Source organism: Rhipicephalus sanguineus, chromosome 9 (assembly GCF_013339695.2).
Source record: "Rhipicephalus sanguineus isolate Rsan-2018 chromosome 9, BIME_Rsan_1.4, whole genome shotgun sequence".
Classification (NCBI taxonomy): domain Eukaryota; kingdom Metazoa; phylum Arthropoda; class Arachnida; order Ixodida; family Ixodidae; genus Rhipicephalus; species Rhipicephalus sanguineus.
Window position 1 is genome coordinate 89983756 of NC_051184.2, and position 25306 is coordinate 90009061.

A 25306-nucleotide genomic window follows, 5' to 3' on the forward strand; every position below is an offset into this window, starting at 1 on the left:
TATGACCGGAAAAGGAACACCCTCCTTTCCCTGCATGGTTTCACACTGGTGGCTAGCGAGAACAGTGCACCCGAACAGTCTGGAACCGAAAAAAAGTAAAGACCACGCAAGGATCGACCGGGGCAATCTGGCGCGCGAGCCAAGGAGCACGCGCTCCCTGCGGCGGCGGCGGCAATGCAAGAGTTTTCGCTCGTCGTAAGTCGGCGGCGGGAAAGAAAAGCAAATCCTCCGGGCATCCAGTCGCAACAGCGGGGGGAGCGAGCTGGCTGCAGCAGAACCCGTCTCGCACGCACGCTCGCTTGCATACAAGACAGCGCCGCTCGCTAGACGCCAGACCCACGCGTACGTAAACACAAGCATCCCGATCCAGATGACGGGCCGTCGGCGGCAGCAGGGGCCAAGAAGAGAGCGAGAACGAAAAAAAAAAAAAAAAATAACCGCTAACATACCGCCGTGGCATGGGATGAACAAATCAGTCGAGAAGCCCTCTGCCAGAGAAGGGGGGGGGGGGTGGCAGAGCGGTATTCAAAATAAACAAGCTCGGATACTACACCGTGCGCGCTGGCGGATGCAACTTGCGAGCGTGGCTCCAAGGGCAATCGTCGGGAGCACCTCCGATGTACACCGGGTGCGGACGCCGTGCTCGCTATGAGAGAAGAGCACAAGGGCACCTCTATCGTGCCCGCGGCGACCGCTTGCTGGCGCCTGCTCTTGTTCCGCGCACGCGCCGTGGGGCCATCCGCACTTTATTGGACAAAGACTACACACACACACACACACACACACACACACACACACACACACACACACACACACACACACACACACACACACACACACACACACACACACACACACACACACACACACACACACACAATGCGTCCGAACCAGCGCTTCAGGGAAATGGAATTCAACCATGAAAACGCTCGAGGGCCCAAGGGGAAGGAGTAAGGAAAAGAGGTGTTGTGGGGCGCTGGCTACTTTGTGACGCGGACTGGGCTCAGGGCAATAAAGAGTGATGCAGTTGTGGAAGGTCGTCATAGTCATCAGCCTGACTACGCCCACTGCAGGGCAAAAAGCCTGTGCTTGCTACTGCCGCCACGTTATACCCGCAAACTTCCTAATCCCAACTGCCCACCGAACTTTCTGGATGGAAGGTAAGTAAAGCTTAAACGGACTTTAGACGTGCCACAAGCTGCTCACACCAATAATTAAGCAGGGTCGTAACAAGGCTCCGTTCAACACTTGACGTCGAAAACGGCCGCAATCCGCCGGTAAAATGAAGCGAAATCGACGACTAACGTCCTCCGATACTTCAAGAAAACTTCGCGAGCCGCCATTCGATTTTTTTTTCTTTTTTTCCCTCTCCTGCAGTCCCAAAAAACGCAACCTCGCATAGCGCGCAGACCGGCGGCGAAGGCCTTGCGAAAGACGAAAGCCAGCCGGCCCCAAAGAAGAGCACGTGCTTTTTTAGGCTTAGCCGAGGCTCAAGGCGTGCGCCCAGTTTTGCAGCCGGCCACCAAAGGGGGCGAGAAAGCAGCCCTCCGGCGGCTATTACAGCGATCGGCAGCCAGGCAGGCAAGCCCCTGCGGAGAAGTGTAAACAAGGCCGGGGTCCACCACATCTACTAGACGCCAGGCGCCCGTCCTTTTAGGAAAGCCCCGAAAATATCCCCGATCACGCAGGAGCCGGCGGCGGCGGAGTCTGTACCCGGGGCTCGCGGCCCATAGAGGGCCGCGCCGGCCGAGCACCGTGAACCGTAGCCGACCCGACCCGACGGACCCAGTGTAAACAATCATCAAGCGGAGACAAACAACGGCCGAACCCAGAAACAACAACAAAAAAAAAAAACGCGGCCCGAAGACAGACGCGAACACGAGGCGTCGCTGCCAGTGTACAATGCGTTATACTTGAACCCGCGCCTTTGGGTCCGACTGGATGCCCAGATGGGCCCATTTTGTGACTGTTTTACCAACACGCCCACGTTTTCAATTTATTGACGGTCGCCCTCCGGTGCGACAAAAGCGCGCGCGGCCGGACGATCGGTTTGCTCAGAATGCCAGAGGCAACCGCAAACGCTAAACGTCACGATCGGCATCTTAAGACAAGCGCTCCCTTGGATCCTTGTTAACGCTGTCCTTACATTACCAAGGGATGCCAGGTTTGCCTACATCGCGCCAATTAGACTATCTTCTTAGGCTAGTGGCGGCAGAAAAAGCTTCTTGGCTACACTGATAATTTGGTTCAAATCCGGGTAACTATAAGATAGCCAAGTCGTTTTTTTTTTTTTTTCTGCCGCCACCGACCTAAAAGGTCAGCCTAGTTGGCCGAATGTAGCCAAACCTGGCAACACTGAAATTTTATTCAACAGCGCGTGAAACACGCCCAAGTTTCGCTTAGGTTTGACGTCACTTCGGGCACGCCACCGATGACGAAAGAACGACCAACCAGCGAAACCGAAGACGTCAATCGGGCCTTGGCACGATGGTCAATGCACAAAAGCAGGTCTGTTGGCTTCACCGTGCAGCAGCGAGCGCGTTCCGACCAACAGACACCGCAGTGCCAAACACAAATGTTTTTCACGTTGTGTTTCACTTCGAAATGTGTTCCAACTTCGAAAACGGCAGTCTCCTTGACACTCGAAGTAGATTCTTTTCAATGTTAACCGGAACATCAATGGAACACGCCCTAACAGCCCGACTGTTGTACGTTCTCGGGTCAGCGGTAGTGTCAACCGAGTTAGAACAGGAACTCCGGTCCTACAGCAGGGCTTCGCAAGTGGGAGGCCTCCGCGAGCACCGGCAAACAAAACTCACATAGAAAAATCACGAGTCGACTGTACCTCTGCTATATTCGCAGACAACCAGACTGGTCTTCGGAGCCCTTTTCCAAAGCGCAAACTCCCACGCAGTTCGCCACGGTCCATCACTGACCGTGCAGTCACACGGTGGACACACGCTCGCACGCACCATCAGAAACCCATCTCGCCGCCTCCCACGGTGTCCACAAAAGAACTGAGCATCGCTTCAGAAGGCGGCACAATGAACACAGCGGCCGTCGCCCACTCCGCCCACGTGGAGGGGGCACTGTCCGAGAAAAGCTGAACGTCAAGGGCCGTTTTTCTGCCACTCCTGGCGAACACCTTTTCTTCCTCATTTGCCTCTTTCGCTGTGACGCAACGGCTGTGCCAGATGGAAAAAGACGTGCTGTCGGTGGTTCATTCCACGGCTGCGCAAACAGTGGTGGTGTGAAAAAAAGATACATAAAGAATCGTGCGGTGCCTCTGCTATACTCTAACCACGTTGATCAGGACGTGTCTCCTTGGTTACCGTTACCACTGCCTGAACGCGCTTGGACGCTTCACCGCGTCGGCAACAATGCAGCGCTCCTGAAAGTGAGACCATAGTGTTGAACAGCGCAGGGAACGAAAGGAACAAAGACAAGCGCTCACTTCCAAGTGGAGATTTTTCGAAAACGATATTGCTGGGTTCCCGCGGGCCTGGGGGCGCAGGTGGCTTGGGGTCCCCAGCACTAAAACTCTATTATTGTGTACGCGCGCGTGCGTGTCAGCCTACTTTACGTGGGCACACGCGAACTGTCGCGTAACAGGCGTCAGGAAGTTAAATAGAAAACGCTATCGGACGTAAGAATGGACGCGATACACAAATGCACAAGATGAAAAGCAACCGAATGCTTGTCAAAAGTGTGTACCACGGTTTGGATAGTCAAGAAACGCCAGTTATTTAGTTCTTTGCAACCGAGGGCTTGCTGATAGTTTCCCTTGGCAATAACCGTGGCACCACTGATCAGTCTTGCCTGGTCATCCGCATGTTTTGCCAGGACCGCGGTTTGGTGAAACAAGGGAGTGCAGCCGCACTGACCACAGTGCTGGGCAAGGAAACCATTTATTTTCTGCACCTTCAGATTGTGTTTTTGTAACCTGAGGTTCAGGCATCGCCCCGTTTGGCCACCATATTTGAGACCGCAAGAGAGGGGAACACTGCAGTCGACTTTGTCAGCATATTTAAATAATAATAATAATAATAATAATAATAATAATAATAATAATAATAATAATAATAATAATAATAATAAAAGTGACTCGTGCGAGACGTAAGCATGGTCAGGGTGCACGGGGCTAGTGGGCTATCGGCGAGGACCGCCGCGTTGGAGGGCTACAGTCAGAGTGAAATGCACCATGCTGGATTATTCAGAGCGCACATTTTATGAATTTTCGATAAGACGATCGCTTTCGCTTCCTGCAGTGCCCGTCGGCAACTAGATGACTGCACGGAAACTAGCCCGATCCCCGATATTGAGCAGCAACGACTGTCCGCATGGTCAAGTGCCCGTTATCGGCTGCGGCGGAACTGACAAGGTGCGTGCGATTTGACGACCGACTACTACCGTATACCATCCACCAGAGTGGCATGACCGGCTGCCACCCCTCACCAGCAGATCTGGTTATGCCGCAGACGCCGAGACATGCCCCGCGTCTCCCTTGACGTCACGGGTGGCAGCTTGCCAGGAGGCATCGAAGAACGAGATAAGAGCCGGCCTTTCGGAGATTGGGGCCAGGAGAACATCCGACAAGTGTGGCGGGGCGTAGCGGCCGCCGGACCAAACAAAGCGCGCGCCCGATAGCGGAGGAGGGTGAGGAGGTGACAGCGTAGGGAGTGAGAGGGGGGCACGGGTGAACGTTCGTGGCCAAGGTCTTCCTCCGCCGTCACGCCGTATGTACACGACCCACCGCCATCGATTAAGAGTAGTTGCCCGAGGCTCGCGCCTTTGTAATTTTACACGGGGGGGGGGGCATCGGCGATCTTTGGAGAAAACTTTGCGATGTTCTAGAGAGCAATCAATTAGAAATTATCAGACGCACACGCGTAGAATCCGGCACGGCTCCTAGCGTGCTACTTAATGTACGACGTCCGGGAAAAGGTTCGGAGAAGGACGGCGAAGGACTGCGGCTGGACTACAGCCGCATTCCCGAGCCCGAGGAGGACCGAACATCACGGTCAATATACTCGTCCAAAAAGTGCGACAACAACGGAAAGGGCGCACAGCCACACGTAAACTGCCTGTCGTTATGTAGCCTCTACCATACGGTAGTTCTTAAAGCAACCGCCGACTTATATTCGGACGTTGCTAAGGGCGTCATCGGTACGCTGCCTGCGCCTCGTCGCTTAATAACGTCAAATAATGCTCCTGTTCTACACAGGTTATCAGACAGCTATCAAGGAAACAAAAGGTCTGAGGTAGAAAAGAAGACAGCTAGTGGACAGGGCGAGCGCTGATGGCCTTGTAACAAACCGAAACCATGTGCATGCATCTCCACTTTGTAAAAAAATGAACGGGCAGTGTCCTTGGTACTGGTCCTTTACGTTCTTAGCGTATCTAAGCTATGTTTTGAGTTCCTTCGCTGACTGTGTATGCAGTGACATGGATCAGTCGTGTAGCCAGTAAAATACTTTGGAGGTGGTGGTGGGTTTACACGCAGCCGGTAAAATAATAACAATAAAGCGATCCTGCGCAGAAACAACGTCGTTATCCGAACTTTGTAGGTCGTCCAAGTTGTCTTTTCGTCCACTTCAATTGCATTTTCATTTGTCATAATCCCCCCACCCCCTGGCTACGTTCCTGACAGGGACCACACACACACACACACACACACACACACACACACACACACACACACACACACACACACACAGTATATTTAGAGCGAGAGGCAACGGCCAGAAGCCGGCAGCAGCGACAGCAAAGCGCCATGGCAGCCCATTTCGCACGATGGGCCGTCCACGCGCGGATGGAGGAGAGGTAAGCAAGCAGCCGGCTGGAAGACGGCGACGGTCAGTGAGAAAACGAGGAGGAGATATTACTCGAGAAGAGGAGGAGGAGGTGACACGCGTCGCCAAGCAAGCAAGAAAGCGAGTCGCGGATCGTTACGTTTGGTACGGCACAGCGCTTGGCGCCGCCGCAGGAAGCGCGCTGTCCCGCATACGAAACTCGCCGGACAAGCAGCGTGTAGACGGCTTCTGAACGCGGTGGGGCCAGACAGGTGGTGTGCTCCACTACAAGGCAGTCTGCGTGCTCGTGTGCGAGATCATCCGGGGACTTCGTGCGTTGCGTACGTCGGGGGGCACGAGCGACGAAATACGCGTTGAACGATGCCGGACACCAAGCAAGGGCGATCAACTCCCATTTCTTTCTTCCAACCTCGAGGGGAAAAATAAAGAATAACCTCTTACGTTAAGTCCCCAGGTGGGGGCTCAAAATGAAGACGGAGTCTGGTACCACCACGGCGTGCCTCATAATCATAGTAGATGCTTCTGGCGCGCAATAACCCAGATTTTTCTAACAGTGGAACCAAAATAGCGGGTACACCCTCCTGTCTATGTACCCCGTGTCTAGGTTCTACTTGTTTGAGTTCCGTACCCGAGTTTGTTGCTCGTTGGTTGCTTGGGTGGTTTGCGGGGTTTAACATCCCAAGGCGACTCTGGCTATGACAGACGCCGTAGCGGAGGGCTGCACACAATTTTGACCACCTGGGATTCCCTAAAGTGCGCTGAAGTGGCACGGAACACGGGCCTCGAGCATCTCTCCGCGGCAGGAATCGAACCCGCGACTTTTTTGGGTTAGCAGCCGAGCACCGTAGCCACCACGCTACACCGACCCCAGATTGTGCCTCCTTTCCGCCGCTTCAAAGTGTTCGCGCAAGCAACGGCGGCAGTGCCGACCACTTTCCTCCCTCGCAACGTCGGCGGTCGAGAGACAGACAGGGTGCCCGACTGTCACGCGCTCATCACGACTCGTTACCGGCGACGGCAGCCAACTTCGGTCGGTGAGATGCCGAAACGAGGCGGTTCGCCAACAGGCATCGCGCAGTGCTGCTGACGCGGGGAGCCGCAGTATGCGGCACAGGCTGCGCGCCGGCTGGCGCATCGCCGCGCGGGAAGGAGCAAAGCGTCAAAAAATGTAACCAGGGAACGCGGCGAAATAGGGGGGAGGGGCGCATGTCAGTGAGCACTACACGCTGCAGCAGCATCACCGAGTGAGCGTCATGGTTTTGCGTACGCGCAGCCTCCTCCAAAATTAACGATAACACAATCCGCGGGTGCGCGCGCGTGTGTCCTCGAAGAATGCCGGCTAGCGGCGGCCCGGCCCGTCTGGGGTGCTACACCTGAGGGCTCCGGTATTCGAACCCAAGCAAGCGTTGCGGTCCTGCTTCCACAGCACATACATTTGAGCCGCTGGAATATTCACATTTTCCTGGTGTCTCATGGTCTCTAACGACACATTCTTGGGCGACGCGAAGGAGACTTCACCTAACGCGCTCGCAGCAGGCAACCTTACTTATATGACGATGTAGGTGGAAAAAAAAAAGAAAGAAAAGGTGACACCAACAATACACGCAAAAAGATTGCTTCTGTTGTGCTGAGAGCAGTGCCGAGATTATTCGGTTAGCTACAGTAAACCCCTTTGAAAGGGTCCCGTCTCTCGTAGTGAGTTATTTGTTTTCACGCTGCACCGTGACCACCGGGTTTTCTAAGAGTCGCACAGGCTTGGTTCTCTCTGGTGCGCCCATGCGGTCCCCTTCTCCCTCTCTGTCTCTCTCGCCCATGAAGCCGAGATCCAGCGTTAGCGTCAAGGCGTGCCGAGACCGAGAGCACGAAACGTGACCTACGTAGCAAATGTGCGTGCCTCTCAGGCTGGCGAAGTGAGCGGGGGGATTGCGTACACCATTCTTCTACGAGAGACACCCAAAGCATAAGGGAAAAAAGTAACTCTTCTGCCCACCGTGCCTTCGTAAAAAAAAACATTCACGACGAGGAGTGAACGTGTTACTAGAGAGCACGATTGCGCAGGCGCGAATTCACCCCCTCGCTCTCCTTTTCCCGCCTCCGCACATGACAGCAACCAACAACCGAGCGAGCACTGCTTGGAGGTCGCGCATGCAAAGAAAACCTCAACGGCAACAGCAGCGATGGAGAGGAAAGAAGCCCCACCACCGAATTTTTTTTTTAATTTTGCGTGCGTGTATTACACGCATACACACAAACATACCTTCTGAGAAACTGCGCAGCAAGACGGGACATAAAGAATGAAGAGGCAGACGAGCCCAGACTCACAACTATTGTGAGTCTGGGATCAGTTGAGAGTCTGCCTCACTGTTGATTGTACAATGCAGCGAGTCGACAGGACACAACAAAGACACTTACGCACAACAGAGCGCTAACTTGCTGAAAGTTATGCCCTGCTGTGTGTGTACCTTTCTTGTGTCCCGTCGATTCGTTGGGCTGTACAATCTACAATGAGGCAGACTCACAACTGATCCCAGACTCACAACAGTTGTGAGTCTGCGTTTCTTTCTGTCCTGTCCTGCTGCGCAGTTTCTCGGCATACGATCCCGTACCAACTCGCCCAACTTTCAACGCTAGCTCATACAAACACACAAACTAACCTACACAAAGAGTTGTAGAAACCCCTCACCCAACGAAAAAAAAAATCTGACTACACCCCTGGAAAAGCAAGGCTGAACAAACACGCACGATGTCGACGCGAGGGCGGCGTTAGCGGGTCCGGAGCATAACTAGCGGATGAGAGTAGCACCCATCGGGGCCGCCCTGTTTCTCTCGGGTCGAGCCGAGAAGACAATGGGTTGGGGGTGGTAGTGTCTTCGGCGAGCCCACAACCCACGTCCATCTCTCCCTTCTACCCCCGATGATGTAACGCCGCGGCAGGCGGCGAGCCATGCAGACGGGCCGGCGGCCGCCCACACTGCGCCGTGCATCGACCAGGGATGCTATAGGAGAATAACTGAAACCGGTTCTTCTTCTCCAGCAGACGATCAAGACGAAGAGGAAGAACCCGGCGCTGCACGAGAAGCCCCCGTGGGTGACCCCCCACCCGCTCACCATTTCGTACGACCTCAAAGTGAAGAAAAGTAGGAAGAGCGAGCACGGGGACCGAGAAATGCGATACTGTTTCGCCTGAGCATCGTGACAGAGAGCAAAGAAGAAAAACGAAAATACACGATCCCCGTAATCGATGCCGAGAAATGGAGGTGGCCGAAAACGCGCTAAACGATGGCGGAACGCCGGCCGGCCTCCATCTCGCACCTCTACATTAAAGCTGAAAAGACCTTTACACATACCTACCCCGTTTGGACGGCGGTGCACAAAACTAATCTGATGATGATGGCAGATTGTTTAAGGCGCAAGGGCAATTCTGGCCAAAGAGCGCCGAACGCGGGGTTGCTGGTCGACTCGGTTATAAAGTAGTACTCAAGGTGACCAAAAATAATACAGCGTTATATGGGACCTAATATTAGTGAAAAGTAATGACTGCGTGCGATGAGTTTAAAAGTGGTCAAAACTTTTGGGTTTTACACGAAGTCACACAGCCTCGGCAGCAGTCCTTGCCAGAACAAGGAGTGATGGGTGCATGACATTTGAAGTAGAAATCTCAGTGATTCCCTCTAGAGTGAGAGAGAAGGCTGAGATTAATGAGACAAAACAAATCTCCGGGAGAAACAACGCGACAATTGGTATATGACCAAAAATTCGTTTCTTTTGAAAGCGATAGCCTCGCATGTCTCATCGAGTCAAGAAATTTCGAGATCTCGCCAGGTCAAACAGTGACATCGGTATGGAACTTCGCACTAGACTTCACCCAATCACCGTTCATTTCAACTGTTTCGCCAAAGAGGCCTCGGTCGATCATTTAGCGCTCTCTATCTATCTCTCTCATCTACAATTACCGCAGGCATGAAAGAAACTGCCGGTGGTGATGGGGTGTCTAAGATACGAGTAAACACGGCACTTGCCCTGCAGACAAAAGTACGTTGAACGCCATAAACAGCGAGCGTGTGACACACAAATAATAGGTTCCGGCCAGCTCGGAAAATGGCTGCGGCAGTGAGATCGCAGAAACAAAACAAAATAACACAAGACCGCGAGATAAAAGCCCATCCGAAGGGATCCGATCCCACGACCTCTAGCTAAGGCGCACGCGGCTCCCGGCATTTTACTTCTACTTGGTGTCTTGTTTTGTTTCTTCCTCGCTGAAACGCACTTCCGAGCACGTGCTATGCATGTAGGCGCAGCGCGCAGCGGTCTCGGGCTCAGCGGCAGACGCCACGCTTGGGCAGCGTTCGTGCGAGCGGGAAGAGGGTGTACGCCGTTTTGCACCGCCGCCTCCTTCCGTCGCACTTTTTCCCATTGTTTCGAGGCTCGCTCGCGAGTCACCCCGGACGCCAGCTGACTGTCGGGAGCAGTGCGGAAAACTCCGCGGAGAGTCCTCTACACTCTACAAAAATTCATTTGGCTATTTCTGTTAGTCCTGAAATGCCACGTACTTGACTTATATTTGAAGAAAGCGCGAAAAAAAAAAAAAAAACGCGACACAGACAAACGAAGGGGACAGGACGACGCGCTACTAGCAGCCATAGGTCGGCAACGAAATGTGGAGCTCATTTAAGACTCACTCATGAAATATATTTTGTCCTTAGGGCTCACTCGGACTCGAACTCACCAAAATTTTCCTCATTCGGACTCACTCGAATTCACACTCACTGAAATTTTTCTCAAACAGACTCATTCGGACTCAGACTCACGAAAACATTACTCAGCCTGACTCACTCAGACTCAGACTCACGGCTCGATCTGAGTCTGAGTGAGTCGACTCATGAGTGAGTTTGCCGACCTAAGCTAGCAAACGGAAGTTTATTCAAAAGCGTAGGAAGACATATACAAACGTATACGACTCTCTTTAAAGAAACAACTTTTTGGAGACAAGCGGGACCCCAAAAGAGTTAAAGGGACACTAAAGGCAAATAACAATTTATGTCAGAGTGAAAGCCCAATGTATGACAACTTCTAAAACGGCAATATTATAAACAGCAGTGCCCTACTTACCGAGAAATTAAGCTAAATGTATCACATGATGAGCGCCACGAGTGGGACATTTTCGAAGTGATCCCGATGACGTAGGGAAGTCGGCCTACAATAAATCACTAGTAATCAAACTAGCAGCAGTAAAAAAAGAACATTCCGAGCATCAAAACACGCAATAAAATGCTGTTTGTTCGTTTCCGCTTGATTCATGGAAAACAAAACCTCCGTGGCGTTGCCATGGGGAACGGCGCGCGTGGTTCAAAGGTTCCGTTTTCGCCGAGCTGTGCCTCGCCCGTCTCAGTGGTAGTTTCGGGATCGCGTACTGCCGTGCGTGTTTTGCGCGCTCGTGAAGGTCGCTCTGACAGGAAGTTCGACAAAATGCCGCATGCGTGTGATATTGCCGGATGCCCGAATGGTGCACAACGCCAGCGCTGCAGCAAGGAAAGCTGTGTGTCTTTTCACTGGGTGCCGCGGAATGAACCCTTACGCTCGAAGTGGCTTATAGTGTCATGCCATTGCGCCAGTGTGCTAAACAGTCAAAACCCTTGCGTGTGTGCTCGCTGCACTTTCGTACTGAGGATTACGAGACCAACCGCCACTTGGTGACGGCTTTGAATGTGCCCATCCGAGCAAGTCTTTGCCGCAGCGCCGTTGTTGCTACTGTGGGTCCCGCTACTTCCGCTCGGCTGCTACTAGTGTCGGCGGCCGCGCAGTGAAAGCGGGAAACGTTGGGCACGGCAGCAGTGACGTATGAGAGTCGTATTTTCAGGCGGGAGATTTGAAGCGCGCTAACGCGATGCGGACCACTAAAAACGTGATTTTATTTCAAAATAAGCACTTCCCTGGCACAAAAGCAGCGCTACGAGGCTTCTGGACCGCTATTTCAACAATCAACGTAGACTTAATATTTGCCTTTAGTGTCCCTTTAACGCGCGCCTCCTTAGAGTGTACGCGCGCAGACAGAATCTGAGCGTGCCAAAATGGTGCGTGTACGGCGCACCGGTCACGTGACGACTGGGCGCGGACTGAACACGAGACGTGCGCTTCCGTGAGGCCTGTTCAGATTGTCTGACCACGCGAGTCCTAAACAACTGCACAAGGCGATATGACATAGCACGTTGTTCAGCCAATGGGCGTTACGTGCGCAGTGTCCGGGGCATTCCCAGACAGTCCGGGACGGCAAATCCAGCAAACCAGTCCCGAACAATCTTCCTTAGTGTTGGTCCTGTGCGCTACTTCCCCCACACGCGCAATGATTAACAATCACCAACTCGTCCAATCGTCCGTTTTACCGAAGAAACCAGGACTGCCGCCTTCGGGGACTTGAGTGCGATTTCCGCCCTAGCCGAGTGCGCCCCATGCTACGGCCACCTTTTACGACATGCTAAGTGTGACTGACGGTAGTGTAGTTTCTGCATAAACAATACGACCTTGCAAAAAAGTACTCGTCGTAATTCGTTAAATAACTGCTGAATGTAAGCCTTCGAAAGAAAGCCGCTAGATAGGTCGCCACTTGACCTGTAGTTGTACTTCGTTCCACAAACTTGTTTATATTTGCGCGTGCTCTGTTGTAGTAGCTGCGTTGTAATCAGTACGAAGCTTATAACTAACAATCCGAACCACTGAGTTGCCTCCCCCTCGCTACGCTCGGTTGTTTTCTCCGGCATTTTATTGTTTCCGAATGCTCGGGCTACAGGGAGCTCGCGAAGCTACACGAAAACCGACGTAAAGCTGTAACAAAATTGGTCGTCCGGTTGGGTTATGAATGACCTCTTCCAGGTCCGAACCAACGTGCACTGCACGCAGTGGACAGCGATCCCAGTCCGAGGTGCGCAACCCGACGGTCCGACCTGTCAACAGCCCAAGCACGGGAAGTGTACCCGCCTCCGCTACTGGAGCGCGGTTTGGAATGCTCGAACACGTGGTCGCCATGTGACGCTCAACACCCGAGGGGGTGAGGAGGAAAACCTCGGCTTGCACAAATAAACGAACTGAAAAGAAAGGAACGCGACTCCTCTTCAGACGACGACGACATCCGCGAGAGTGCCGCAGATGCTTTTCAGCGGCGTTGCCAAAGCGGAGGACCCGCCAGCGGTTTCGCGGAACACGCGGTTCCGGCTTCTCGAGTTGCCATCCTTCCCTCGAGCACGTACTATATGCACCGACGCCGTCGCGCCCCCGCATTTTTTGGAAACGCTAAAGCGATCAGGACTGAGAGCTGGGCTAGTTGGTCTTGCATTAAAACGAAGTCTTGAGATCTCGCGCTTTGATTTAATGCAAATTGCAAATCGTGAACCCGAAAACAGCGCACATTTGCGCATAACGGCGACTCGATGACAGTCCTGTCAGCGTCGTGACAGCTCCTCAAGCATCTCAACGCGTTGGCTTCTTACACGAAGGAAATTCCTGGAATCGTCTCGAGCGCGTGTGCTGGCTGGCTAGAGGGAGAGCTTCGGCACTGGTGGCCCGGAGCTGCTCGCATCCTGCCGGACGGGACATGCTTGCTTATGCTTATCCTGCGCACAGATGCGCCGCTCTGACGTAACACCGAAAGGTCGACCAATCCGGAACTCTTCGAGCAATACCCAAAGGCGAAGCGGCAGCGCACGGCGCAAGTGGGGGCCAGCGCCGAGAACCCGCACAACCGGTAGTGTCATCGTGTCAGAGCTGGCGTGCCGCGGGGTCAAGGTCTCGATGGTCCGCCGACGACGAATAAGACAATGGGTGCTGGGGGGGCCGTTCCGAGTGGCCGGTACCACCAAAAGGGTCAGCGAGGTGCTCTAGGCAGCCGGCCGTGGCTCGCATGGTCGTACGACGGACGGTGCCGGCGATGGTAACCGGAATAGCACACATATATATATATACAGCCACGCAACGTTGGACTTGAGGAATTCAAGGTATGGCGCCTGCGTAAAACTATATACGATGCGCACAAAGGTGGTGCCGCAGTTCTTCTTTTGTTTGTTTGTGTAAGTTTGGAGAAGCTTTTGAGGAAAAATTCAAGAATTTCGAAGTCCGCCATCTTGGACTGCTTGCACGAATGGTTTACCAGGTTCTGTATGTCGTCACTAAGCGCCAAATGTATCCGTAGAGACGTTTTCATGCGTACGAGTCCACAGTTCATCTAGCTGTAACGGATACAATAGTCACGCTAAGAGGACCCCAAAAAAATGGCGGCATTAAGAGTCTCCATAAATTGTATGTAGCACAACTCGTACAAGTAAAAAAAAAAAAAGAAAAGCCTCGGGAACAAGAGAACAGAATGGACCAGTAAAGTAATGAAGGTAGGATGAATGAAATATATATATATATATATATATATATATATATATATATATATATATATATATATATATATATATATATTTGCAAGTCGTGTGCAAGTTTTATGGAAAATGTGCTACAAAGTAAAATCTGTGCCCTTTCCACTCTCCTTCACTGCAAGTCATAGATCACGCATGCCCAAACCTATGCCCACGTTAACTCAGTAAAAATACACGAGTTCTACTTAGCTGAATACACCAGCATACTGCTTCGGTGATATACTGATTGCAATGAAGTGGGAAGAGTACCTATGGAATCGTGCAAGAAGCCCATGAACATTGCAGAGGTGAAGACGTCATGATAATTATGATAACGAGGTTTCTTAACCGGTGCTATTGACCCCCGGCGAGGGGCGGACGTGACGTGTTCACTGGGGCCCGCTAGACAGCTGACGGCTGCTCCGAAAGATATGATTTTACATGATGAATTTAAAAAAAGCGAAAAAAAATAGGAACCCTAGCAACAAAATGGGGGTATTTACCAGTTTCAAACTCGGGCTGGCGGAAGGAATCGAAAAAGCAGGATGAAGATCTTAAAGTATATCTGAGGAAAAGTCCGCGTTTCCACCGTTCGCGTGCTTTCCATAAACGGAGCAAGAAAATGATATTGCAAAACTGCGACGAAATTTCCATTAGAAGTGACAGACATTTACACTCATGTAGTTATTACTGAACGCTTTCCTTATAGACGCTTGACCTGAGCGTTTCTGGAGAGACGTCCGCCGAACTACTTTCTCGCACGAGCGCGGAGCCTCTGCGGACCGTTTTGCTGTCGAGCCGACTCGAGGTCGCGGCACCGTCATGCTCGTGGCTTAGCACAATAGCACGAGCGCGGAGACTCGAGGTGTCATGTAGCCGTTCGTAAGTCTGCACTCGGATCGAGACGAAATCGAATCTAGCCATATACACGTTCGTTGTAAAAAGAAAAAAAGTATGCCAGCGCCGTGAACGATTGCAACAGCTCGAAATGCTGGCCGCAGCGCCTCGGCAGAGAATGACGTCGACCATGACAGGAACGATGTCACGCAGGGGGAAGAGGGAACGGAACAAACAAAAGGGGGATTGGGGGGGGGGGCGTAATGAGCGCGGGGCAGACAATACGAAGCGAGGCGTCTTCCCCCCCCCCCCCCCCCCCCCCCCCCCTAGCGCGCGCACAACGGGAAGCGCGACGCGGCCGCGCTTCGCCAGAGACGACGACGTCCAACGACGCCGCTAGCAGCGACGTGAAGGCTGCCGCACAATGCGACGCTCACGCGCGTGAACCATCACCGCCGAGAAGAAGGCAGGCCGGCGCCGTGGATGGAAAAAGAAGAAAAAAAAATAATAAAAGACCCGCACGGCACGAACGATGCGAGACGAGCAGAGGCGCACGCTGAGCACTGCTACGCTGCGAAGGGGCTTCCTTCATCGCACGGTGCGAGGACAAAAAGAAAGAAAAGATACGCATAAAGGCGAAACGATTCCAGCGGCGATTTAAAAGCGAACCGTGCGGACGAAGAATAAGAAGAAGAAGGAAAAAAAAAAAAGATAAGAGACACCGAGAAGCGGCCTGAGAACAATGGCCGCCCTGACATTGACCTTAGCTGCCGCGACGGCCAGACAAGCGCTGTTGCTTTGGCCAAACGACACTAAGAGAGAGAGAGAGGCCGGCGTGCCGTGGGAGACCATCGAGGCAAGCGGCCGGACCACCACACGACGGACGCGGGACAAGACTGACCGCCGGCGAGTGCGCCAGAAAATGAAGAACGCACGCGCGAGGAACGTCATGGCCTGCGCTGCTCCTCGGCGAAGCAGCGCCGTTGAGAACGAAGAGCGTGAAACTTCCTCGGCGATGCCAGAAAAAGGAGCCACAGTTGCGACTGCAAAAGCAAGAATAACGAAGAAGAAGAAAGGATCGAGGCGGCAGAGTCGTGCAAGGAGAAGACGCGCGTGCACCTTTTCAGGGTCGACGAGAACGCAGCCACGCAAGGCAGCGCGGCTGAAGAACAACGCTGGCAATGCTAGCGTTGTTCTCCGGTGCGGTGGCCGTGACACGAGCGCGCTCGTCTCTTCGTCTCTGCTGGCGATTTTGGACACGGCATGTCCGAAGGAATGATCGCGGCGAGAGAGGTTTGGGTCCGCTACGAAGCATCAGCAAGCACGACGACCGCTCACGATGAAGACGGCACGAAAGGGGACGCGTGAAGAGATTTTCTCTTTTTTTTTTCCCCCCCTTCCTCGCCGCTGCAAAACCTCTCGAAAGTAGCTCGCCCAAAATACACTTTGGTTTCAACCTGCGTGTGTAGGTTGCTAGGTTAGGTTTCCGCTTAGGAGCCGACTCTCTCAGCGGCTTCCCTTGGGCCTGCTTTTGCGCCCGGAGTCGGTGGTCCGTTCCAGGCCTGGGCAGCGCGGTCCGTCAACGCGCCCGAAGGTCCTCGACGGAAGCCGCGTGCCTACCTTTGGCAATTAGTGCTGTACACTCCCACAGAATACGAGCTAGTGTTACCCTATCCGTACAATACTTGTGTGAGTTGGTCGTGCATAAACCAGGGTAAATGTGATGCGTGGTGACGGGGTTTTGTCACAAATGTGGCTCTATTTACAGAGATGTTGCGCGGCTGTCCGCCAGGATGGATGGTCGGTCGAAGAATCCACTGCAAGCAGCGACTGGAGTGGGACGGTCGTGCAGTAACGGCACAAGGAGCACGCGAAAACACAAAAGTACAACACGATAAGAACGAAACTAACGCGTGAAGAACCTTTGCGGCAAAAATGGACTGCGGTCGGTTAGAATAAACGTAAGCTCCTCCCACGGCCGTTGTCAATGTCAACGGGTGGTTGTCAATTTCCCTTTCTTAATAATTTAAGTAGTGACGACGACCTTCTAAATCTTAATACGCTTAGTACTTGCACTAGCAGAGAAAACATAACTGCGGTTACAAAGGGAACCACCCAGCACGACTCTCTTGCACAGATAAAGGGCAAGCAGCCGCAATTTAGGGGGCGGAGCTTGTATTTGCAGAGATGGAGGTGACTGTTTGCTTTTTGGAGCAGATTTCGGAGCAGAAAGAGTACTGCTTTGGAGCATCTTTAAGTGTTTTCGGAGCAGATGGCAAAATATGCCACACAACTCCTGGAGTTCAAAGCATCGTCGAAGCGTCTCATAAATATAAATATTTATTACAAAAGATATTTCACAGACAACAATCTAATGAAATGGCAAGAAACAAACAATTAAATAGATGGTTGGTTATCAAATGCGCCGTGAAATGAGCTTTATATATTCAAAGGGTAGTTGCTGCAGAAATGAGATCAGAGCTGACGAATACGCACACCAGGAAAATAGTTTACAAATTGTTTTTGTAAACAACGGGGCAGAATAAAGCACTACACCAGCAGGTAGTTACTCATCTGTTACTTTACGGCGTGTGCTTTGGAACTCCACACTTTTGCAGCGTACAAAACCTCGGAAGTCCACATTCAAGAAGAAAACAAAAATAAGAAAAGAGGGGGGGGGGGGGTCACAATTTCTGAAGTTAGAGCCTAGAACACTATTTTTAACCACAAGAGTGAAACAAAGCATGTGCACTGAAAGCGGAAGGCTCTTCGGTCTTTCTTCCTTGCCGTCGGATGCGGTGGCGCCATCTGTCTGGCCGCCGGAAAAGGCGACCACGACCTCCGAGATCCGAAACTGCGCATTCGGCGTCACGGTTGCCCGCGTGCTACGGTTGTCCGTCTACATACGCGCTACGCGACACGAAGGCCACTGTTCGCAACAGCGAGAGAGAGAGAGAGAGAGAGAGAGAGAGAGAGACGGCCGGCAAAGTGCCTACCAACCCCTCCCCCCCTTCTTTCATTCCCTTATCTTTGCAGTAACAGAATCGATAAGATACAGTACCAAGATAGCCTATTTGACAGCTGTGATGTCTCCGATTTTTTTGCAATTACCGGACAATCTATCAGTCAGCCGCCGCCTACCGACGAAAAGCGCATATCGTGTGTGTGTCTCCATGTAATAACCGACCGCCCGGTATATGAGAGTTATTGACGTAATACAATATACAGGATCTCATGTTCGAACTTGAGTATTTCGATATGGGCAGGCTGGTAACACTCAACTTCCCGCCCCGACACCGTCGCAGACGGGATAACCCTGCTTTTTCATCTTCGCAAAGAAGGTGCAAAACACACATTTGCCCTCAAGCGATTCCCCGTACTGGTCAGGGGCGGGCAGCAATTATATTAATGCAAACTTCGCAGTTGGTCACCACACGTATGTTGCCCGAGTTTGCGCGCGTCCTTGACAGCCGAAATGAAAGAGCAAAAAAAAAAAAGAAAAAAGCACGGGCACCCTATGGGCGTAAGGAACGAGCACCGGCCGCGCTGTGCGAGCAAAAGCCAACAAACAACCACTTGACGCGGCTCATTACGAGACCTGCAATCCGTAACAGGAGGCCGAGCGAGCAGCCGACTGCCGCCAAACAAAGCCATTCTGGCTGCTGCGGTAAGTCATTAGGCCGGACAAAGGAGGCGGAACCCCCTTCCGAGCAACACGCATCCGGTCGCTGCCACGCCACGCGCAGCCATCGGTAGAAAAAAAAGCTACTTCGAACCGGATGTGCGAGCGATAAGCCGATGCTGGCCGTACAGCACCCGAGAAGGGACTGGCAGCTGCGTAAACAAAGGTGACGCCTGCAACGTGGCTGCACTACATTGCACGTAATGTAAATGTCGCTCTGTATCCGTCCCTTTATCGTCCTGTACTTCACCACACTGCTCTTGCCCACCAACTGCTGACCAAGCAGTTCACTCTACAAAGTTACAGTGCGATCTGCGTAAAATTATGATGTTGCTTCGCTTTTCTTACGCATACATAATTACACATGCAAGCAACAACTTACTAGGTCGCCACGCAAGTTCAAACCAGTTCAAAACGAAGCGCGCACTTCCAGAGGGCCTGCGCAGCACCGAACGTCATAACCTCCTTGCGTCAGACCTCAGAAGCTGGCGACACCCGACGGACGGCGAAGAAAGCGCACACCGAACACCTGCCACCGCCTGGCGGCGGTAGTGGAAAACGCGCCCGCCAACGCAACATCGCCTCCGAAACTGGCGAGGTCGTGCACTGCGTATGGAGCTCCCGATGATTTTTTTTTTTTCTTTTTTATTGAGGAGGCCTTCAAGCAGGACGTTTCGGTGAAAGTTATTACAGCCAGAGGGAAATACAGTTCGATGGGTCGAACACTTGTTTGTGGATAGTACGTTCGGAGCCTGTATTTAGTCTATTACTACTAAACGCAAAGCCAATCGAAGCCTTGCGCCGTAGGGACAGCGGAAATGCTGGGCACACAAAGTGGCGACCTTCGAAGGTGCGCTTCTGTGCTATTGCAATAACAGTCATCGTAACTTCCTCAAGGGCACCCTAGGCGCACGTAAGCGACATTGGCAGAAGCGGGGAAATGATGGCTTGCTGCTGCAAGTGTGTCCACGATGGGCGAGTGGCAACCCCACCATGACCGCGACGCCCAAGGTTGCCTTTTTTTTTCTCCTTCCTTCATGGGCAGTCATTATCGTTATGGTGTTCCGCGCTCGCACATGAGTCATGTAGCCTAAGAGATTACACGAAACAAACGCAAAAAAAAATGTTCACGAGTTGCAAAGGAGAAACTACATGACGTCATGGTTATTGCGAGATGTTAATAACCGTGGGGAAAAAAAAAAACACGAAAAACAGAGGGTTAACGATACCTTCTCGCAGCTCTGACAACTGCACATTTCGAGACAAAGGTTTCATGAAACTCGGCCCGGACACTTGAAGCATACTCACCATAAGCCGGCTCACGCTATTGGCCCCCTCGACAATACGGACAGCTTCCAGTCGTCCGTAAGGTTCGTGCCGCTTACTGATTTTACTAAGTTACTGGAGCCGTAAGCAGCAAAAGTTGGATAACATGTTGTGGGCGTTTACCAAGCTTGTTTACCGGGGCAACGAGGCTTCTACCAGTAACAATCCGACGACAGTATCCGCCAGACACGGGATTTAGGAGCCATGAAGCTTACACGGAGCCCGCCAAGATAATGTGAAGTACAGATGCACTGATGCAGTTTTCTTTTCTTTTTCAGGCGTGATGAGTATCTTAAAAATAACTTCGGCGCAAGGGCGCAAGGGGGAGTGTGAGGTTTATGAAAGGGTTAATGCGCGATACTTCCAAAAAAATCCATACGAATATATATTTTTTAAAGGCATTTGACAACAGCGGTCGACAACCCCGCGGAGAGAAGGAGGGAGGGGGGAACCTCCGTTATCTCGATTCTGCGCCACAGGCCTGTTTTGGCGACAGCTGTGCGCAGTCGAAATGGATTTTAAAAAAAAATGAAGTCAGCAAAAACGAAAACACAATATCCGACCGCGCGAGAAATAAGGCCCGGCGCAGCATGCAGGATAGCAAAAAAAAAAAAAAAAAGCGTAAACCGCAAAGTAAGAATCGTGCAGTTTTATTAAAGTTTTAAAACAGGGACACTTACGTCGTCGTCCAGCTTTCTCTTGAGCGCTAACGCGTGGTTGTAGTCGTTCTGGAAAAAATGGAGAAAAAAGAAATAATAATCAAACAAAAGGGGCGAACGAACCAAGGCGCGACCGCGGTCGCACGTGCGTGAAAATTTAAACGAAAAGTTCGAGCGAGAAGAAGAAAGAACAGAAAATGAGGCGTTCGCGGCGTGCAGGCAAGCAATGGATGAGAAAAAAAAAAAAAACTGAAGTGTCTATACGTACACCCTGCAGCATAAAAAAAGGCCGAAGTTCAGGAGAACATTGAGACTCGAAGACATGAAAAACCCTTGAAGTGGTGTCGCTAGAGTCAACGTATCGATTAGTGGTTTTCTGTTTTCTTCAAGGTAGCTACAAGGTGTCATTGCCTCGAAGGCAAGACCACCTGTAATACTGGCTTTAGTGACACCCCTTGTTCAGGAGAAAACTTGTCGCTAGAGCCAACGTTAATAATAATTGTGATGTTTCAAGTCCCAAAACCACGATATGATTATGAGGGACGCCGTAGTGGAGGGCTCCGGAAATTTCGACCACCCGGGGTTCTTTAACGTGCGCCTAAATCGAAGTACACAGACCTCCACCATTCCGCCTCCATCGAAATGCGGGCGCCGCTACCGAGATTCGATCGCGCGACCTTCGGGTAAGCATGTGCCAACGTTACAAGTGGACTTCGTCTTCTTCAAGGCAGCAACGAGGAACTGCCTCAACGAAGAAGACCACCCGTCGAAACGTTGGCTTTAGCGACAACCCATATTCAAGGATTTTTCTTCTCTACAGCAAAGAAGTATTACGGGAGGCGATATTTGCGAAAAAAAGAAAGTTCGTTCCCGCTTTGTACGAAAACGTATAGCTTCCAATTAAACGTTCCATTCTGTACAGGCTATCGCGACCTATACAGTTAACTGCTAGATTAGAACCGATCATGCACTAACAGAGCAGAAATTCGCCATTGAGCCCACGTCCAGTTTCTCTTTAATGACATGTAAAGAAAATATTCGGTGGCTAACACTACTCTGCTCTTGCTGAAATTTCGCAACAATACTACGTATTATGGTCCTCAACGTTCACAGTAGCACACACAAAGTTTTCGTTTATTGGTAAGACAGCTGCTCTTGCCAGGGAAGGGGGAATTAAGTTTTGCTGAAACTGAATGGGTATTGGGGGCGATGTTGGCGGCCTGGTCTGCTAATGTTGCGGCCCCCTGGGTCCAAATCTAACCATCCCCCATCCAGCCTGCTGCTGCCAACATGGAACTACCGTGAAGTTGTATCGCCGCCTGCCGGCAGTTTAAGAACGCAGGCGTCCAGGAAGGGTTAAGCGCGATCGATGGAGGAACAAGCTACACACGCTGAAACCTTTCTCCAGCGGCGAAACAAGTTTCATTATTAGCGCCATCTTGGCGGCAGCTGGCTCGCTCACGAAGGAAGGCAATCCTTTTTACTATTTTTTTTTCTCAAGAAAAGCGAGAAACTGCGCTGTTGCATTGAACGATCAGGGTCATAAAACCTTATGGTCCAGCTAAATTTGTTTCTGCGTTCTTCACCAAGATTATGAAACTTGGCACGAAACTAAAGTTCCTCCATAAAAACATTTTTCTCGTCATTGGCTTTAACAGCGCAATGTTATCACAACAACAAAAAAAAAGGGACGCGCAGAAGCCCGTGCAATGTATTTACAATTTCGCGCATACGTGGTTGGGTTTCGTTCTAGTCGCCATGTCAAGCTTGCGGGTTTAACGAATATCACGCGAGTAGCATCATGCGAAGGGACTACGTTTGGTAGTCGTCCATTCTGAGATTGCGCTGAGCCGACACTACAGACATTTCCCGCCAAAATTAGTGGAGCAACGAGCCATGCGGGATATGCCAATGAGCGGCCACAAGCAATGGAAGCGTAGAGACGTCTACTGAACGCGCGCGCGCTCACACACACACACACACACACACACACACACACACACACACACACACACACACACACACACACACACACACACCGCTTTCTTTAATCCATCATATAATTCATCTAGAGGAGCATGTTAAGCCTGAATGCAGGCCCTGATTATCACCGAAGTTTCACTATTCCAACTGAAACATTTCGTACGCTAGTCCAATAATTCCACGTTTGGGTAGGGTTCTTACAGAAATATATGGCAAATATATAGACTACATGGATTCCGTATGAAAACATATGAAATTACTGGAACGATATATCGAACATCGAAGTAAGGCTCGTCATTACTTGAACGTCACATTAACCCTTTCGAAGAGAATGGGTAAACAGGTGGCAATGGTTAATTAGAACGTTTATCACACATACGAACTTTCTCCAGACAGGGCAGTACATTTTACCACATTGCGGCGACCGCTCACATGTCCGTCGGCGGGCGAGTGCTTGCAGCAAAGGGGGGTAAGGCCCCACATAGGCATTCCCCACAACCAACAGTGACGTCACAAAAAAAAACGCCATCGTGGCCCCGACCACGCCCCCCGCGGCTATTAACTATACTTTGGCAAAGGACGTTGACGCAGGACCTCCGAGAGGCCCGCTCCATGGCAAGGCGACGCGCCGCGCATTTCGAGGAACTCCCCTTTGGGTGGGTGAGGGTGAAAAGGAGGGCACTAAAGGCGCATTCACACTTGAGAAGCGAAGAGAAAGCGAAAGCGCCAGAGCGTCCGGAAAACCGTTTTCGCGCGCGTCGGAAATGTTCACATTTGTTCTGCCTCTCCCGCATACTGTCGCCGCCGCCGCGGCCTTCGCCACTTCGAGAATTAATTCTCTTTTCCCCGTTTCCTGAGCATTTAATTTCGTACCAAATTCAAGTTAAGTATGCAAAACACGGAAAATAAATAGCTTTCACCTTTTCAAACCGCCGTTTCGGGAGATACACCAGCAGAAACCACATAAGCGGACACGGCAGCAGTGGCGGCGGCGGCGGATTCACCCGGCTTTGCAAAACGCGAGGCACGTTGGGGCACGCCGACTCGCTGCTGCTACACCTTTTTTCTACTTCCAGTGTTCTCGTCAATCGTAATCCAAACCAGGTTCTCGAGGAACGCGTCCTTGTCGAGGCTGTGAGTCTTGTCGCGCTGCACGGGTAGTTTGCGAATGCGCCGATGCGAGCCACCGCCGACGCCTTGGCCGCCATGTTGAATTTGCGGTCTGTTGTTTACGTCACGTGATTTAAGCTAGTGCAGCCAAAGTACGGCTTCCCGTGAAGCGGAAAGGCGATCCGCTTTCGCGTGGCGGAAAAATCGGTCTCGGACCGATTTTTTCGCGTCCGCCTCGCGGCGTGGTTTTCCGGCCGCTTAGGCGGCGAAGCGAGTGAACTTCCGGCGAGTTTTGCCGCTTTCGCCCCCATCGAGGCCAAGTGTGAACGCGCCATAAGGGAGGCAACGACTACGCCAATTAGGCGCGGGGCCGTTGACGCTGGCGGCGGCGACGACGGCATCCGCGCAGACCAATCCTATCCACGGGATCCTTCGCACCACGTTTCGCGGCGGCGACGTTCGCAGATTCACAGTTCGAGCCCAATGGGTACGGTGTCATCCCGCTATAGTGCGATATTTTCGCTTCCGTTCTACTTCCGATATTTCAAAGGAAGAAAATGAAAAGAAAACTGAAATGATCAAAAGCGCTTTGCACGCCCACGCCGGCCACCCTTATCACCACATCGGAACTAGAACAGAAGCAAAAGTATCCCACTATAGGGGGATCCTGACGACGGTCCTGATGTGCGCGTTTGTTCATGGTGACTCCTATCTACTCGTCTTGTGCATTGCTTTCAGCTTTATGTCAGCTCACGTTTATATTCACGTCTAATTTCGTCTACTCACACATACCTAAGCGCACTAGCGTTCATACGCCAGCTCGATATTTGTTGATCATAGGCATAAGTTTTGACCCTGCACCCCACCTCGCAAACTTTTTCACAGGAACTTGATAAAAATTCCCATGCAAGTCATCTGTTAATAAAAAGGCGGTTACTGGATTGCAACTACTGATAACTAGTGTTTGAAGGTAAGACGTCAAAAGGCGTCAGGTAAAGCACCGATTATACGAGTGGTGTTAAAGAGCATTGACACCACGGTCGAAAAGTTAATTATACGCTAACTGACTCAGGCTCAGATCAAGGCGTGAGTTTGAGTATTATTTTAGTGAGTTTGAGTTCGAGTGAGTCCGGCTGAGAAAAAAATTTGGTGAATCTGAATCCGAGTGAGCCCTAAGGGCAAATATATATTTCATGAGTGAGTGAGTCTGCTCCACATTTTTTGTCGACCGATGGTGATGACTCGAAGGTGCACTAAACCAATGGTAATGCTTGCCGCTGTTCCGTGTTACTGCGTAAACGAACGAAGAAACAGGTCAACGTGTGCTGTGGTGCGTTCTCGCTGCGCTAAGTTCACTACAGGGAGCTCCAAGGCTTCGTCCATATTACAATATTATCAAAGACGTCGTGGGAAGAAAAAGAACGCGTCAAAGGCCCTAAAAACGTTGGGAGCCCTTGCACTACTTCAGGATGACTGCGCTGCATGTAAATCACGGACGCATTTTTC

General features: G+C 51.6%; 1 protein-coding gene across 4 annotated transcripts in view; it reads right to left on the reverse strand.

Moving 5' to 3' along the window:
- LOC119405997 (polypyrimidine tract-binding protein 1) overlaps positions 1 to 25306 on the reverse strand; it is a 150622-nt gene that overhangs the window by 78011 nt on the left and 47305 nt on the right. For all 4 annotated transcript variants that reach the window (XM_037672821.2, XM_037672822.2, XM_037672820.2 and 1 more), the window contains one exon: positions 20729 to 20776. In XM_037672821.2, coding sequence (XP_037528749.1) covers positions 20729 to 20776 — 48 coding nt within the window. The remainder of the gene's footprint in view (positions 1 to 20728; positions 20777 to 25306) is intronic.